This window comes from Chanodichthys erythropterus, chromosome 1, assembly GCF_024489055.1.
Source record: "Chanodichthys erythropterus isolate Z2021 chromosome 1, ASM2448905v1, whole genome shotgun sequence".
Taxonomy (NCBI): Eukaryota; Metazoa; Chordata; class Actinopteri; order Cypriniformes; family Xenocyprididae; genus Chanodichthys; species Chanodichthys erythropterus.
Window position 1 is genome coordinate 17,427,044 of NC_090221.1, and position 12,982 is coordinate 17,440,025.

General features: G+C 36.5%; 2 protein-coding genes across 4 annotated transcripts; one reads left to right on the top strand and one right to left on the bottom strand.

Annotated features, from left to right (window-relative positions):
• Window positions 1–54: 54 nt before the first annotated feature.
• Window positions 55–11,255, bottom strand: setd7 (SET domain containing 7, histone lysine methyltransferase). Of its 3 annotated transcripts, XM_067388858.1 has the most exons (8): window positions 11,020–11,255; window positions 10,181–10,310; window positions 2,514–2,715; window positions 2,184–2,373; window positions 1,901–1,982; window positions 1,567–1,684; window positions 1,286–1,443; window positions 55–1,128 (listed from the first exon to the last, which is right to left on the bottom strand). In XM_067388858.1, exons 1-8 carry the CDS (start codon window positions 11,057–11,059, stop codon window positions 927–929), a joined length of 1,122 nt encoding a protein of 373 aa, XP_067244959.1. In that variant the 5' UTR covers window positions 11,060–11,255; the 3' UTR covers window positions 55–926. The 3 variants fall into 3 exon arrangements, 2 of the variants coding, with proteins under 2 accessions (XP_067244959.1, XP_067244960.1); XR_010895394.1 differs by lacking the exon at window positions 55–1,128 and having other exon boundaries at window positions 1,307–1,443; window positions 1,876–1,982; XM_067388859.1 differs by lacking the exons at window positions 55–1,128; window positions 1,286–1,443 and having other exon boundaries at window positions 1,573–1,816.
• A 369-nt stretch (window positions 11,256–11,624) lies between these two features.
• mgst2 (microsomal glutathione S-transferase 2) lies at window positions 11,625–12,939 on the top strand. Its single transcript, XM_067388863.1, has 5 exons — window positions 11,625–11,876; window positions 12,135–12,234; window positions 12,425–12,495; window positions 12,607–12,688; window positions 12,804–12,939. The coding sequence occupies exons 1-5, from the start codon at window positions 11,816–11,818 to the stop codon at window positions 12,913–12,915; spliced, it is 426 nt and encodes a 141-aa protein (XP_067244964.1). The 5' UTR covers window positions 11,625–11,815; the 3' UTR covers window positions 12,916–12,939.
• The last annotated feature ends 43 nt before the right edge of the window (window positions 12,940–12,982 follow it).

Sequence of the window (12,982 nt, forward strand, 5' to 3'; positions counted from 1 at the left end):
AATTCATATTTTCTAAGTTTTATCCTTACATAACTGAGAACGTTGAAAAGATGAGTCAAATGAACTTGTGTTCTATGCTGGAGTTTTATTGATAAATCTTTGTTGATAGCTTTTGCATATCAAAAGCTGAAGTACATTTCAGTAGAAAGATTTCTCTTAACCTTGTGCCTTAGTCACAGATACACTCTCTGTTCTTTTTCCAACACATAAAGTACACTTTACTAAAACCTTCTGTTTACGGTGTAGATTTTTCATTGTACACTTGGTGTGTAAAAAAAATGCACACAAAAATATCACAAATAAATAAATGACCTTGCCGGTATAATACTGTATTTCAAGAAAACTAGAGACTATTTAAACTTAACTGTAGCTGGTCGTACAAGCTAATGGAGATACAACAAATCTGTTTACAAGAATAGTGCATATGGTAATAACACATTTATATTTTCTTTGGGGGAAACATAAGCAGAGCAGCAAAAGACACTATACTGGTTTAATACCGCATGGTTAACACAAGTTCTGGTAAAGAGGTTGAATACCTCAAGGAATAGATACAATAGTCTTTAAAACTTTCCAATTCCACTCCGCTTCATGGGTTTCAGTCAAAATGCCTTTTAAATCACTTGCTCTTATTCAATCTTAGTATTCTTGTAACCAACCAACCCAGTCACAAACTGACACACATACTAGATCCTTCCACATTGTAGAACCATAGAATTTTGTAGCTTGCTCAGTGATCTGAGCAAGGATTTCACAGTTAAAATATCTGTAAATGGATGAGGATGCCAGAAATCAGTTCAGAAGTGTGATTATTTGTAATTGTTAGCTGCAAGATAGTCAAAGGACAGAGTTAGAGTTTCTGGTGGTAGTTAAAGGCTGGGATAGGAGATAATGTTTTTTTCAGGACAGCGGTGGTGAGAAGGGTCTTAGAAGGTCTCGTCAGCCCCTTTTCCTGACACCCTCTGCTGAAACTCCAGCAATTGCTTTGTATACCATTCTGGTGCCTCTGGACCAGACTTCCCTGATGGCTCATGGTCATAACCATAAGCAACAGTGAGTTCTTCATCCTTCTCCACGGCACGGATTGTTCGGATGCATTTTATTTGTCCAAAACGAGGATGGACATACCTGGACAGGTAAAAACAGTTGTTAGAACAACAGTAACATTACTAACCTGATATTGTCCAACAATATGATTTGTTTATTTTGAAATATCCAACAAAATACTACTCAAGTTAATATAGGAAACAAAAGCACAATTTCTTTAATATACATTCACACTCACGGGTCATATTTGCAATTTGGAGTGAAGGAGTGATTGGCCTTGTGGCCTAGAGATGCACAATAATTCTCAGTCAGATTGAAAGGTTCCGGAACATCAATCACAGTGTCTTCATCCAATGAAATAGTGTTTCCATTCAGGGACCAGTCACGACTGTCCACCTGTTAATTTAAACATTTACAGATTGTAAAATACTTTAATTCAGCACACCATTCATCTTAAAAAAAAGAAAGGAAAAGTATTACATTCTGCCACTGAATAATGTAAAATGGAAACAAACAAACCTCTGTATGTGTAATGCGGACACCATTATAAAAAGCCATCACTGTGTTAGCCTCAGCCCCCGTTTTTGCAAATAGCCCTTCTCCAGCTCCGGAAATAAGTGAATGTCCCACATACACACTGTTAAACCAAAAGAAAACCACCTTTCAGCTTGAATCAACAAGATGATGACATGAGAAATATTGTATTAAGACTAGGGAACCAACTGAATCTCCCCCATTGAAAATGACAAGACCACCAGACAATCCATCACTGGAACAAATAAGTACATGTTTTCTGTTCAAAACAAAATTTGATAGATTGAGGTTTACATGGTTGATCACAGCTTGCACCAACCGTTGACTTTCGTAGGGGTCAGGCAACAGTTTATGACTGCCGATGCATGACGAGGTGGATTTGTCGTAGCAGTAAACAGGACCTAAGAGAGTCGGAAAAGAAAGATTAACATACAACGCTTTTTATATCAAGATTAACTTTACCAAGACTAACCAGATTTAGGACTTTTAATTTGCTTTATATGATTAAAATCTTGCATTTTAAATTGCTTGACAACCAATAAAAAAGTCAACCGGTAAACAGACATATGACGTATGGGAGTGTAAATAAAAGTACTACTAACTGTCTGGATCAACAGTGAAGTGTGGTCTGCCATTCTCTTGGGTGGTAAGAGTGGCAAGTCGGGCCTCAATCAGCTCTCCATCAACAAAGGAACCATACAGAGCTGTACGCCCATCTGGGTAAACATAAGCCACAGCCTTTCCTGTCATCTCTCCGTCTTCATTCACTTCTCCCACCAGGCAGGCGCCATCCTTTAGACAACAGAAAAGAAATGAAAACTTGTTAACACATAAACCTGGAACTTTTCTTGTCCCGAGTTCAATATGTTATGGCATAATATCAAATGGTCAATCTTCTCTGTTAAAGTGCTTTATGTTAAAGCAAAACTAACCGGGTAGTAGACCCAGCACATGCCACAGCGAATGTTGTCCTTGTACTGGCCCCTAAAGACCGGTTGACCATCTGGATTGAACTCTTGAGCAGGTCCATTGAGCTCGCCGTCTACATAAGTCCCATGTAATGCTCCTCCATCCTCGTAAGTATAAATGCCCTGGCCATGCAAAGCATCGTCCACATAGAAACCCTCCAGCGTACTATAGAGGGGGGACAAATGTAATATGCAGGTGAAAAATAGTAACATTTATCTGCTATAATTAAATTGATCCAAATTGTGCGGGTCATGGAAATTTCAATTTTCTCTAGTCCTCCTCCATGCCAAGCACCATGTCTAGATTTGCAACAGCGGTTCTCTTCATAGTTTACAGGCAGCAGCAGCGTAGCAGATCTAGCAGACCAATCTTACTTACAATCCATTCCCAGGTGAAAAAAGAACACTTCCATAATATACTTAAATGCTCTATTTTTGCCACACTAATTTTGTACTTAATATGCCAAAAATTCTTCTTTTGTACTTCTTAAGATAGCTTTAAAGGGTTAGTTCACCCAGAAATGAAAATTCTGTCATTTATTACTCACCCTCATGCCGTTTCACACCCGTAAGTTAATCTTCAGAACACAAATTAAGATATTTTAGTTGAAATCCGATGGCACCGCGAAGGCCCTCATAAGGAGCAATGACATTTCCTCTCTTAAGATCCATAAAGGTACTAAAAACATATTTAAATCGGTTCATGTGAGTACAGTGGTTCAATATTAATATTATACGCTGTCCTATATATATTTTTGGAGCACCAAAAAAAAAAATGATGACTTATAGTGATGGCCGATTTCAAAACACTGCTTCAAGGAAGCTTCGGAGCATAAATGAATCAGTGTATCGAATCTGCTCTTCGGAGCACCAAAGTCACGTGATTTCAGCCGTTGGCAGTTTGACATGCGATCTGAATCATGATTCGATACACTGATTCATTTACGCTCCGAAGCTTCCTGAAGCAGTGTTTTGAAATCGGCCATCACTAAATAAGTCGTTTTTTTTTTTTTTTTTGCACACCAAAAATATTCTCGTCGCTTTATAATATTAATATTGAGCCACTGTACTCACATGAACTGATTTAAATATGTTTTTAGTACCTTTATGGATCTTGAGAGAGAAAGTGTCATTGCTCCCTATGGAGGCCTCACTGAGCCGTCGGATTTCACCTAAAATATCTTAATTTGTGTTCTGAAGATGAACGAGGGTCTTACGGGTGTGAAACGGCATGAGGGTGAGTAATAAATGACAGAATTATCATTTTTGGGCGAACTAACCCTTTAAGAACATCGAAGTGTACTCAACTGTGCTGTTTTGAGACACCATGAATATGAACTAAAATGTGCTTTTAACATACTATCTCTGTATTAAAAAACTTTGTATGATAGATGGATTCAAGTGTACTACAAGTGGTAACTTTCTTTCTTTCTTTCTTTCTTTCTTTTTTAACGCCATACCAGCTTCAAAGGCTATATTCATGGCGAGAATAAAGTATAATTAAATCAAAGGAAGATTAAAAAAGATGTTTCAAATTTATTTCCTCTAAAAATCTTAAAACCATGCTTGGGCTCACTTGATTAAAAACCTTTTCAAAACTATCAACAGAGTAAAAACGGTTTCTCACAGGGGTAAATGTAATACAGTCTAAAAGGATATGTTTAATGGACAATGGATTTTGACAAGATGAACATTTTGGATGGTTTTCTCCTGAGAGTAAAAATTGGTGTGTCATTTTTGAATGTCCTATTCTACATCTTGTATATATAACTTGATTCCATCGTTCATCAAAACAGGAATTATGTTTTTTCCTCACATCAGGATTTATTTCACGCAACTTATTATTTAGACATTGATCCCATTCTGATTGCCATTTATTTTTGATGTATTCTTTTATCGTTTGTTTTAAGTCTGTAAAAGGTATAGAACACTTAATTGATTCTGTGGATAGTGCTTCTTTTGCTGCATTGTCCACTTTCTCATTTCCAGCAATTCCTGAGTGTACAGGTACCCAGCAAAAGTAGATGTTAAAAGCCTTTGATTTCAGCATTGATAATGTAATGAAGATCTTGACTATTGTTGGATGATCAGTTTTCATATTTTCCAGTGAATCCAGGCATGATTTTGAGTCAGTCACTATTAAGAATTTCTTCTGTGAAGATGTTTCAATAAATTTTAATGCCAACAATAAAGCGTTTGCTTCTGCTGTGAAGATTGAACTTTGATCTGGAATACGTATTCCTTGATGTACTTCATTCGTAGCAAAAGCTGCCGCTACCTGGTTTCCAGATTTGGATCCATCTGTGTATATTGGAGTATACTGGGGATAAATAGCTCTTATTTCTAAAAATTGTAGCTGATAATCATTTGGGTGTGTTTCAGATTTTTGATTCTTTGATAAATCCCACAAAATAAAGGGTTTTTTGATATCCCAAGGAGGAATTTTGCAAAAGTGGGTTTGTTCCAGGATGTTTAAATCTAATTTGAGATTTCCCAGATGAGGTTTTATTCGTAGACCAAATGGACGAATATGATTTGGTTTTCTTTCATACATTACTGAATACTGGGTTGAAAAAACTGCTGGATGTGCTGGGTTTCCTTTATTTGTTTTTAATTTAATTGCATATTGTAAGGCCAACTTTAATCGTCTGTTTTCCAAGGAAGGTTCATTAGCTTCTACATATAGACTTTGAATTGGTGATGTTCTATAAGCTCCCAAAGCTAGTCGTATGCCTTGATGATGTATAGTATCCAAGGATTGTATGTATGATTTCCTGGCAGATCCATATACAATACTTCCATAGTCCAACTTTGATCGGATCAGTGTTCTATACAAGTTCATAAGTGATGTCATATCTGCTCCCCATTTAGTTGTGGACAAAACCTTTAAAATGTTCATGTCTTTAGAACACTTCTTTTTAAGCATTTTAATATGTGGAATAAAGGACAGCTTATTGTCAAAAATTATGCCAAGGAATTTAGTCTCCTTTTCGACTTTAATGGGAGTTCCATCCAAAAATAATTCTGGTTCATTGTGTAATGAACGAAGTTGACAAAAATGCATACAGACAGTTTTTGTTTGTGAAAATTTAAAGCCATTTCGTACTGACCATGAGAGCATTTTATTTATTTTTAGTTGGATTTTTCGTTCAATAATGTTAATATGCTTGCTCTTATAACAAATGCAGATATCATCTACATATAAACTACAAAGAACATCAGAACCAATAACTTGAGCAATACTGTCAATTTTAATACTAAAAAGAGTTACTGATAGAATACTTCCTTGAGGAACTCCAAGTTCTTGTTTATGCGGGTCGGACACAGTATTGTCTACCTTAACTCTAAAAATTCTATTCGAAAGAAATCTTCCAATAAAGATTGGCAGACGTCCTCTAAAATTTAGTCGATACAAATCCTTTAAGATTCCATGCTTCCAGGTGGTATCATAGGCTTTTTCCAAGTCAAAAAAAACAGCTACAGCATGTTCTTTTTTAATAAAAGCATCACGGATATAGCTTTCAAGACTGACAAGGTGATCTGTTGTGCTTCGACCTTTCCTAAAACCACATTGAGCCTTACTTATAAGTTGTTTGGATTCCAGAAACCAGACTAAACGATCATTTACCATCCTCTCCATAGTTTTACATAAACAACTAGTTAAAGCTATAGGTCTATAATTTATAGGATCACAATGGTCTTTTCTTGGTTTTGGGATAGGAATAATTTCAGCTTCAAGCCAAGAAGATGGGATATTTCCTGATATCTAAATAGAGTTAAAAGTTCCCAGAAGCTTCTTCATAAAGAGGTGAGGCAAGTTCTTTATAAATTGGTAATGAACTTTATCTGGTCCAACCGCTGTATCATGGGATTTCCTAATTGCTCGTTGTAGTTCTTCCATGGAAAAATCCTGATTGTATGGCTCTAAATTATTTGAACTAAAATTTATTTTCTCTTTCTCTTCTTGAATTTGGAATGTTCTAAAAGCAGGAGAACAGTTCTCAAAAGATGAATTCTTTTCAAATGTTCTTGCTAGAATATTTGCAATATCTTGTTTTGAAGTCAAGAGTAAGTCATGTTGCTTGATGTGCTGTATTTGCGAACCAATGGTTTCACCCTTCATTTTCCGTATCAGATTCCAGATTTTGGTTGATGGAGTACTAGGTGATATACTGGCAACAAAACTTCTCCAGCTTTCCTTCTTAACTTCATTGATGGTTCTTCTTGCTTTTGCTCTAGCAATCTTGAGTTTAATAAGATTTTCAGTTGATGGATGTTTATAGAAAAATCTTTCAACCTTTTTCCTTTCTTTGATAACCTCTTTACATTTATCATTAAACCATGGGAGTTGTTTAGATTTTTTGTTTAATGATGTTTTTGGGACTGTATCATTTGCAATAGACATTAGCGTTTCTGTAAAATTTTCCAAGGCGTCTGGGCTGTTCTCCACAAAATTTGCAAATCTCCCATAACATAAAGTTTGAAATTGATACCAGTTAGCTTTTTTGATTTTCCATCTTTGTGTTTTTGCCTCTTCTTCTTTTCCTTTAATAGTAACTATTATTGGAAAATGGTCACTTCCGCAAAGGTCATCCAATACTTTCCATGATAAATCTAAAAAAACTTCTGGTTGGCATATTGTTAGATCAATTGCAGAGTAAGTTCCATGCCCAGGATGTAAATAAGTATTTGACCCATTATTTAAAAGACATAAGGTATTATTATTAATAAAGTCTTCAATCTTCTTTCCTTTTGTATTACAATGATCACTGCCCCACAGTATATTATGACTATTAAAATCTCCCATGAGAATAAAAGTAGATGGAAGTTGATTTACAAGATCATCTAGGTCTGTGTGTGTCAAATTTAAGTCTGGAGGAATATAAATGGAGCATATTGTAATGGTTTTCTGCAGAGTTAGTCGTACTGCTGTCACTTGTAATCTACTATTAATACTGATGGGACTATGGAATACATTATTTCTTACTAATATTGCTGTACCACCAGAAGCTCGTTTGTCACTGGGACCAAAGGTGGCAAATATTGTAAAATTTTTAAAAGAAAATTTACAATCAGTTGAGAGTTGTATTTCCTGAAGGCATATTGCAAGGCGGTCAAAAGTTGTAGTTAAACGCTGTAATTCTGTGAAATTTGCTCTGATACCACGACAATTCCATTGGATGACAGATTCTTTCATTACCTGTTAGGAAGAACAGGAACATTTGTCTTAACTCTTCCTTTTGGAGATGGGCTTCTACTATAATGTTCCCTCTCTTTCATTTCCACATCTTTTATTTGTCTTGTCTTTGATGTTTCTTCTTGAGATGCTTTAGATTGAGAGTTTGATTTCTTGTTGCTTTTACTTGTCCTCTGATTTCCAGTTTCTGAAATTTGACTGAGGTTCATGTCATGAGGTTTATCTTTGTACATCCAAGTGATGTCTGTCTGGCAATCTACTGACCTCACAGATTTACTTGCAACAGAAGCAAAGGTTTTATTCAGAGTAAAAATAGGTATCGTAGTCACTTGTTTCTTTGCTTCGATATAACTGATCTTCTTTGTACATCTGATTTTTTGTATTTCCTTTTCTTTGATCCAAATGGGACACTGTTTTGATGCAGCCGAATGATCACCTGAGCAGTTACAACATTTTGTTGGTTTCTCACAACTCCCCTTGTCATGACCTTCTCCACAGTTACAACAGATATGTCTGTTTTTGCAACTATTAAATCCATGTCCATACTTTTGACAATTGAAACATCTCAGAGGATTAGGTATATATAGGTCTACGGGAACACTCAGATACCCAATCTGAATTCTTTCTGGAAGGAGTGGTTTAATAAAAGTGATGATGTATGTATTAGTTTTATTTATTCTTTCTTCTCTTTTGATTATTATTCGTTTCACATTTGTTACTCCTTGAGTTTTAAGTTCATCTGTTATTTCTTCTTCATCTACATCATCCAGTTCTCTAGTACGAATTATCCCTTTACTATAGTTCAAAGTTGGGTGAGGTGATGCCTTTATCCGAACTCCTGCCAGCATATTAGCATGTAACAGGTTTTCAGCATTTGCCTTTTTACAGCATTCAACAAGAATTTGTCCCGAACGTAATTTTTTCACTTCTTTAACAGTTCCTGCTATTCCTGCAATACCCTTTTGTATGGCAAAAGGGGATAGCTTGGTGATTGGGAGATCTGAAGCGACAGATTCAATAGTAATAAACTATGGCCAATCATCATTACTCGACAGAGTAAAACCTCTGTTTGCTGCACTGGTATCCGTATCAGGTTCCAAAAAACGTTTTTTTGAGTTGTGTTTTGTAGCCATATTTAAATGTTTAAGTTTCATCATCTCTACTCCCCACCCACCTCGGAGCCCAAAAAAAGGGATGCACATTGCCGCGGATCTCCAGCAGATTATGCATCAGGGATATAAAAATGGTATACTCAAGCAAAGTAAGCTATCATTTGCTCAAATCGCTTGATTGACCCTAAGCCAACGCCTTCTGGGGATATATATTGTAAAAAATGTATTTCCCAGGGCATGTCTTGACCAGCCGATTGATTGGATCGAGCCATTCCAACCTCCCGTCTAGGTGAAGTAGGAGCCAAAGTACCGTGTTGAAATAATGGAAACCTCAGTAAACCACATTTCTCAGGGACCAGGATCTCTTCCTCCCCCGACACGGGTCGCAACTCACGGCAAACGAGTTGTCCCATTTGGGATATTTATGATGTGTTTATTTCCAAATTCTTTCAGTGTGATGATGTAATAGTTGCTCACAAGAATATAAGAATATAATTGTAATTAAAAATAACTGTAACCCTAGTAAGGGGGGCTAAAGGGTTGTTCTCTCTTGCCCAAGGAGAAGACCCTAGCACTACGGAGGGAAGGAGCGTGCCACTGTTCCTATCACGGGCTACCAAAAAACCTGGGTCCCGTGCCGTACCGGCAAGTGGTAACTAAATACATTTTTAGTTAGTATGATAGTATGTTAAAAGCACTATTTAGTTTATATTCATGGGGTCCCAAAATAGTAAAGTTTAGTACAATCTAGCATTGAGAAATGTGATTTTTGAACTGATTGACAATTCTCTCATGAAGTGGTGAGCCATGACCCATCTTTGCTGGCAAAACCGAGTCTTTGGTGGATGTTCATTTTATACCCAAACATGATACCCTCACCTATAACCATTTCACCTGCTAATTGTGGATCGTTTCAAAACCATTTAACTTATTCTGAAATCTTTTTACTATTATTTTGCCTCTGTCCCAATTTTTTGGAAGTGTTGCAACCATCAAAATCAAAATGTGTTTACATTTATAAAATACAACTAATTTGGTCAGTGAAAACATTTACATTTTTTTCTTTGTACTTTTGTTTGTTAAATAATGGTTCAAGATAGTTAACAAATTACAGATTCTTGATTTTATTGCATTTTACTAAATATCCCAACTTTTCTTGATTTGGGGTTGTATTACAAATCTATGTTGAATGAGTTGGAATGATTGAAATAATTAAATCTGAGAGTCTAATCAACAGTGATTAATATTCCATTATTAAATCAAACAGTGAAAATCAATAATAAAATTAACAATGGTGCAAACATACACCCCAAGTCTCAAACCTGCCATCAAAGAAGAAGAATTTTCCTTTTCCATTCTTCTCCCCATGAACAAAGTGTCCCTCAAATCGGTCACTGGAGGAGTAGGTCACAGTACAGAAACCATGAGGCTGGTCATCCTCATCCAGTGGTCCTAAAGAGTCATGACATTGTAATCAGAGATAAGGCAAATCAAAGACCGATAAAAAACTACTGCACCCCATACATAAAAAAACACACTAATTTTAATGGCCCAGGTTAATAACATCAGTTCAGTTCGATACTTGACATGGCAAAAACATTCTAAGTGATTGTACACTAATTGATGGAAGCCCTGGGTTTAATGATGACAGTAAAAAACTGACGCTGTACGCGACTGTATGCAGTTCTGGATCAAGCTTTAAAGCTGAACTTGCAACACTTTCTTAACCACGTGGCTGCAACAACAATATTATGTCCATGCAATAAATCCAACCTATATATATACATATACAGGCTACTTAAAAAAAGATTATAAATTATACAAAGTGTCAGAGAATGTAAAAAAATAATAAACAAAATTAGTTTATACTATATATACTACGTTTATACTTTGTGTTTATAGTGTAGTATCTCAGTTCATAGGATTTAAGAAGGAATCTTAACTAAGTCTAAAGCCGAAACAGGTCTCGATGTCATCTGGGGGTTTTAAAAAGTCCAAAGCTTACGGGCCTCGTGTGTTTGGCAGCTTGTGTAAAGAGGAAAGCTGTCGGTAGGCTAATCTTCGGCGGAATGAGACTGCATAAAAGTTCAGCCTGACAGCCGGGAAGACGTCATTAACAAACTTGCGCACACCGCATCGTTTGTGAATACGCTTGCCGTACCTTCCACCACTTCTTCCATATTGTCATCATCGCTGTCCATGTTTGCGCTTCTTCTGTTGTTTATTAGCGGTATAACGAGCTGCTGTTATATATGCCTGTCGCGGAAGCTTCAGCAGCGCAGAGCTGACAGTTCCCGGCGCACAGTGTCTGACATCATCAGCGCCGAAAGGCCAGCACTGATTTCGTACGCAAGTGCGCCGTTCTGTTAAGCGTGGGGAAATCGGAATCATTTGAGCGAATCGGTTCACTCGGACGATTCTGTTCAATTAACCGGTTAACCGTTCTAAAACCTACATTTGTCAGCCAATGCGGACGAAACCATACTAAAATAGCCTACTCTGACATTGTCAACAGCTTTTGTGCTTTTTGTTGTGAAATAAATATTTGTTGTTCAGGACTTCAATATGTCACGGTCGGCCAAAATACCGTTTTAGGCTTCTCTCAAATCCCAAGTTATTTGAACGAATCATTAAAAAGCGGCTGTTCAATAAATTGGTACAGGCTCCCTAAAAATAAACACCGCTTATTGCGTTGACTTTGTAAATTTAGTCGAATCCAAGTGGTAAAGTCCAAGTTTTACTCCCAACTCATACTGCTTTTTGACTGGAAAGGTGTGGTGCATAATCTGACTGACACGAATCATGATGCAACTCCCTTTGCAAACCTTAGACCGGTAGTTCCTGATCTTAAAAGCAGGAGGTAATCTGCAGTAGGCGGATATACTGACATCATTTCACATATTTGTGGCGAGACTTTATCCAAAAAAGGAACTGTTTCGAACAATAATACCACAAATATGACTTCGGATCTGCCAGTTCTCCTCGCAGCAGTGTCAATACTGTCTGCTCTCCACATGGGTAAGCTGATCTTCTGACTGCATCAGGTCATGGTTTACTACTGCTAATTAAAATGTTTGATTTTAGTGAGCTATTTCAAGATAACTCCGTTAATGATTCATAAATCAGAAAGGTTCTATACATTTTTGTATGATTATCAGGCTAATACTATATAGGCCCACTTTAAATCATATGTCAGATAAGTATCATTCATTTTTTTATTTGCAATAATTTCGTGGTAAAACAGTGTGGCTGAATAACAGTGGTTGAATTTCGTAGCCTTTCAGGCAAGACGTGTGGGGTGGTCGAGGATGAAGCATAAAATTATGCCACCCATTGTTACTGGACCGCCTGAGTTTGAAAGGACATTTCGTGCACAGTAAGATCAAAGATCTTTACAGCCAAACTGCTTCACTGATGCCTCTCATACCTCACACACTTCGCACTCACATTTCATTTATTAACAATCATAAATGAAATCTACTTTGATTGGCAAATTTTACAGGTAATCCAACATATACAAACAAGCCATAAAATGTTAAAAATATGTCTTTCCACCATTTCTTTAGCCAGAACAGTGTGGAGTTTTATTCCGTTTTCTTGGTGGCATTGTGGATCTCTGGCATCTTTTTCAATGAAGGTATGTTACATTGTATATTTCTATACAACAATCTACAGTGATATAGTTACACAGATATGGTGGATCAATGAAAATGAGAAAATGTTATAACTTATTTTCCCCTTTTCACAGTGCTTGCTGCTCTTGGGGGAATTTTGTATATTGTGGGCAGAGAGATGTACTTTACTGGCTATATCAGTGAATCCAAGAAAAGGTGACAGTCAAAATATATATATATTAATATATATATTATATTAATGTTTATTTATATTCTTCAAAGTTGTTTCAAGTCGCAACATATTACAGCCCATTCTTGCTGTTGTTTCTAGGTTGCCAGGGTTTTACATGGTGTTGTTTGTCCTGTTATTCCTATCTGTGACGGCTACCATTGGAATCATTCAATCATTTTTATACAAATATCTCAACATCAGACTTCTCTAAAAAATTGAATTCTGGAGTTTGGAAGTTTGTAAACAGAAAACAGTTGCATCAATTTATCAAACAAAAT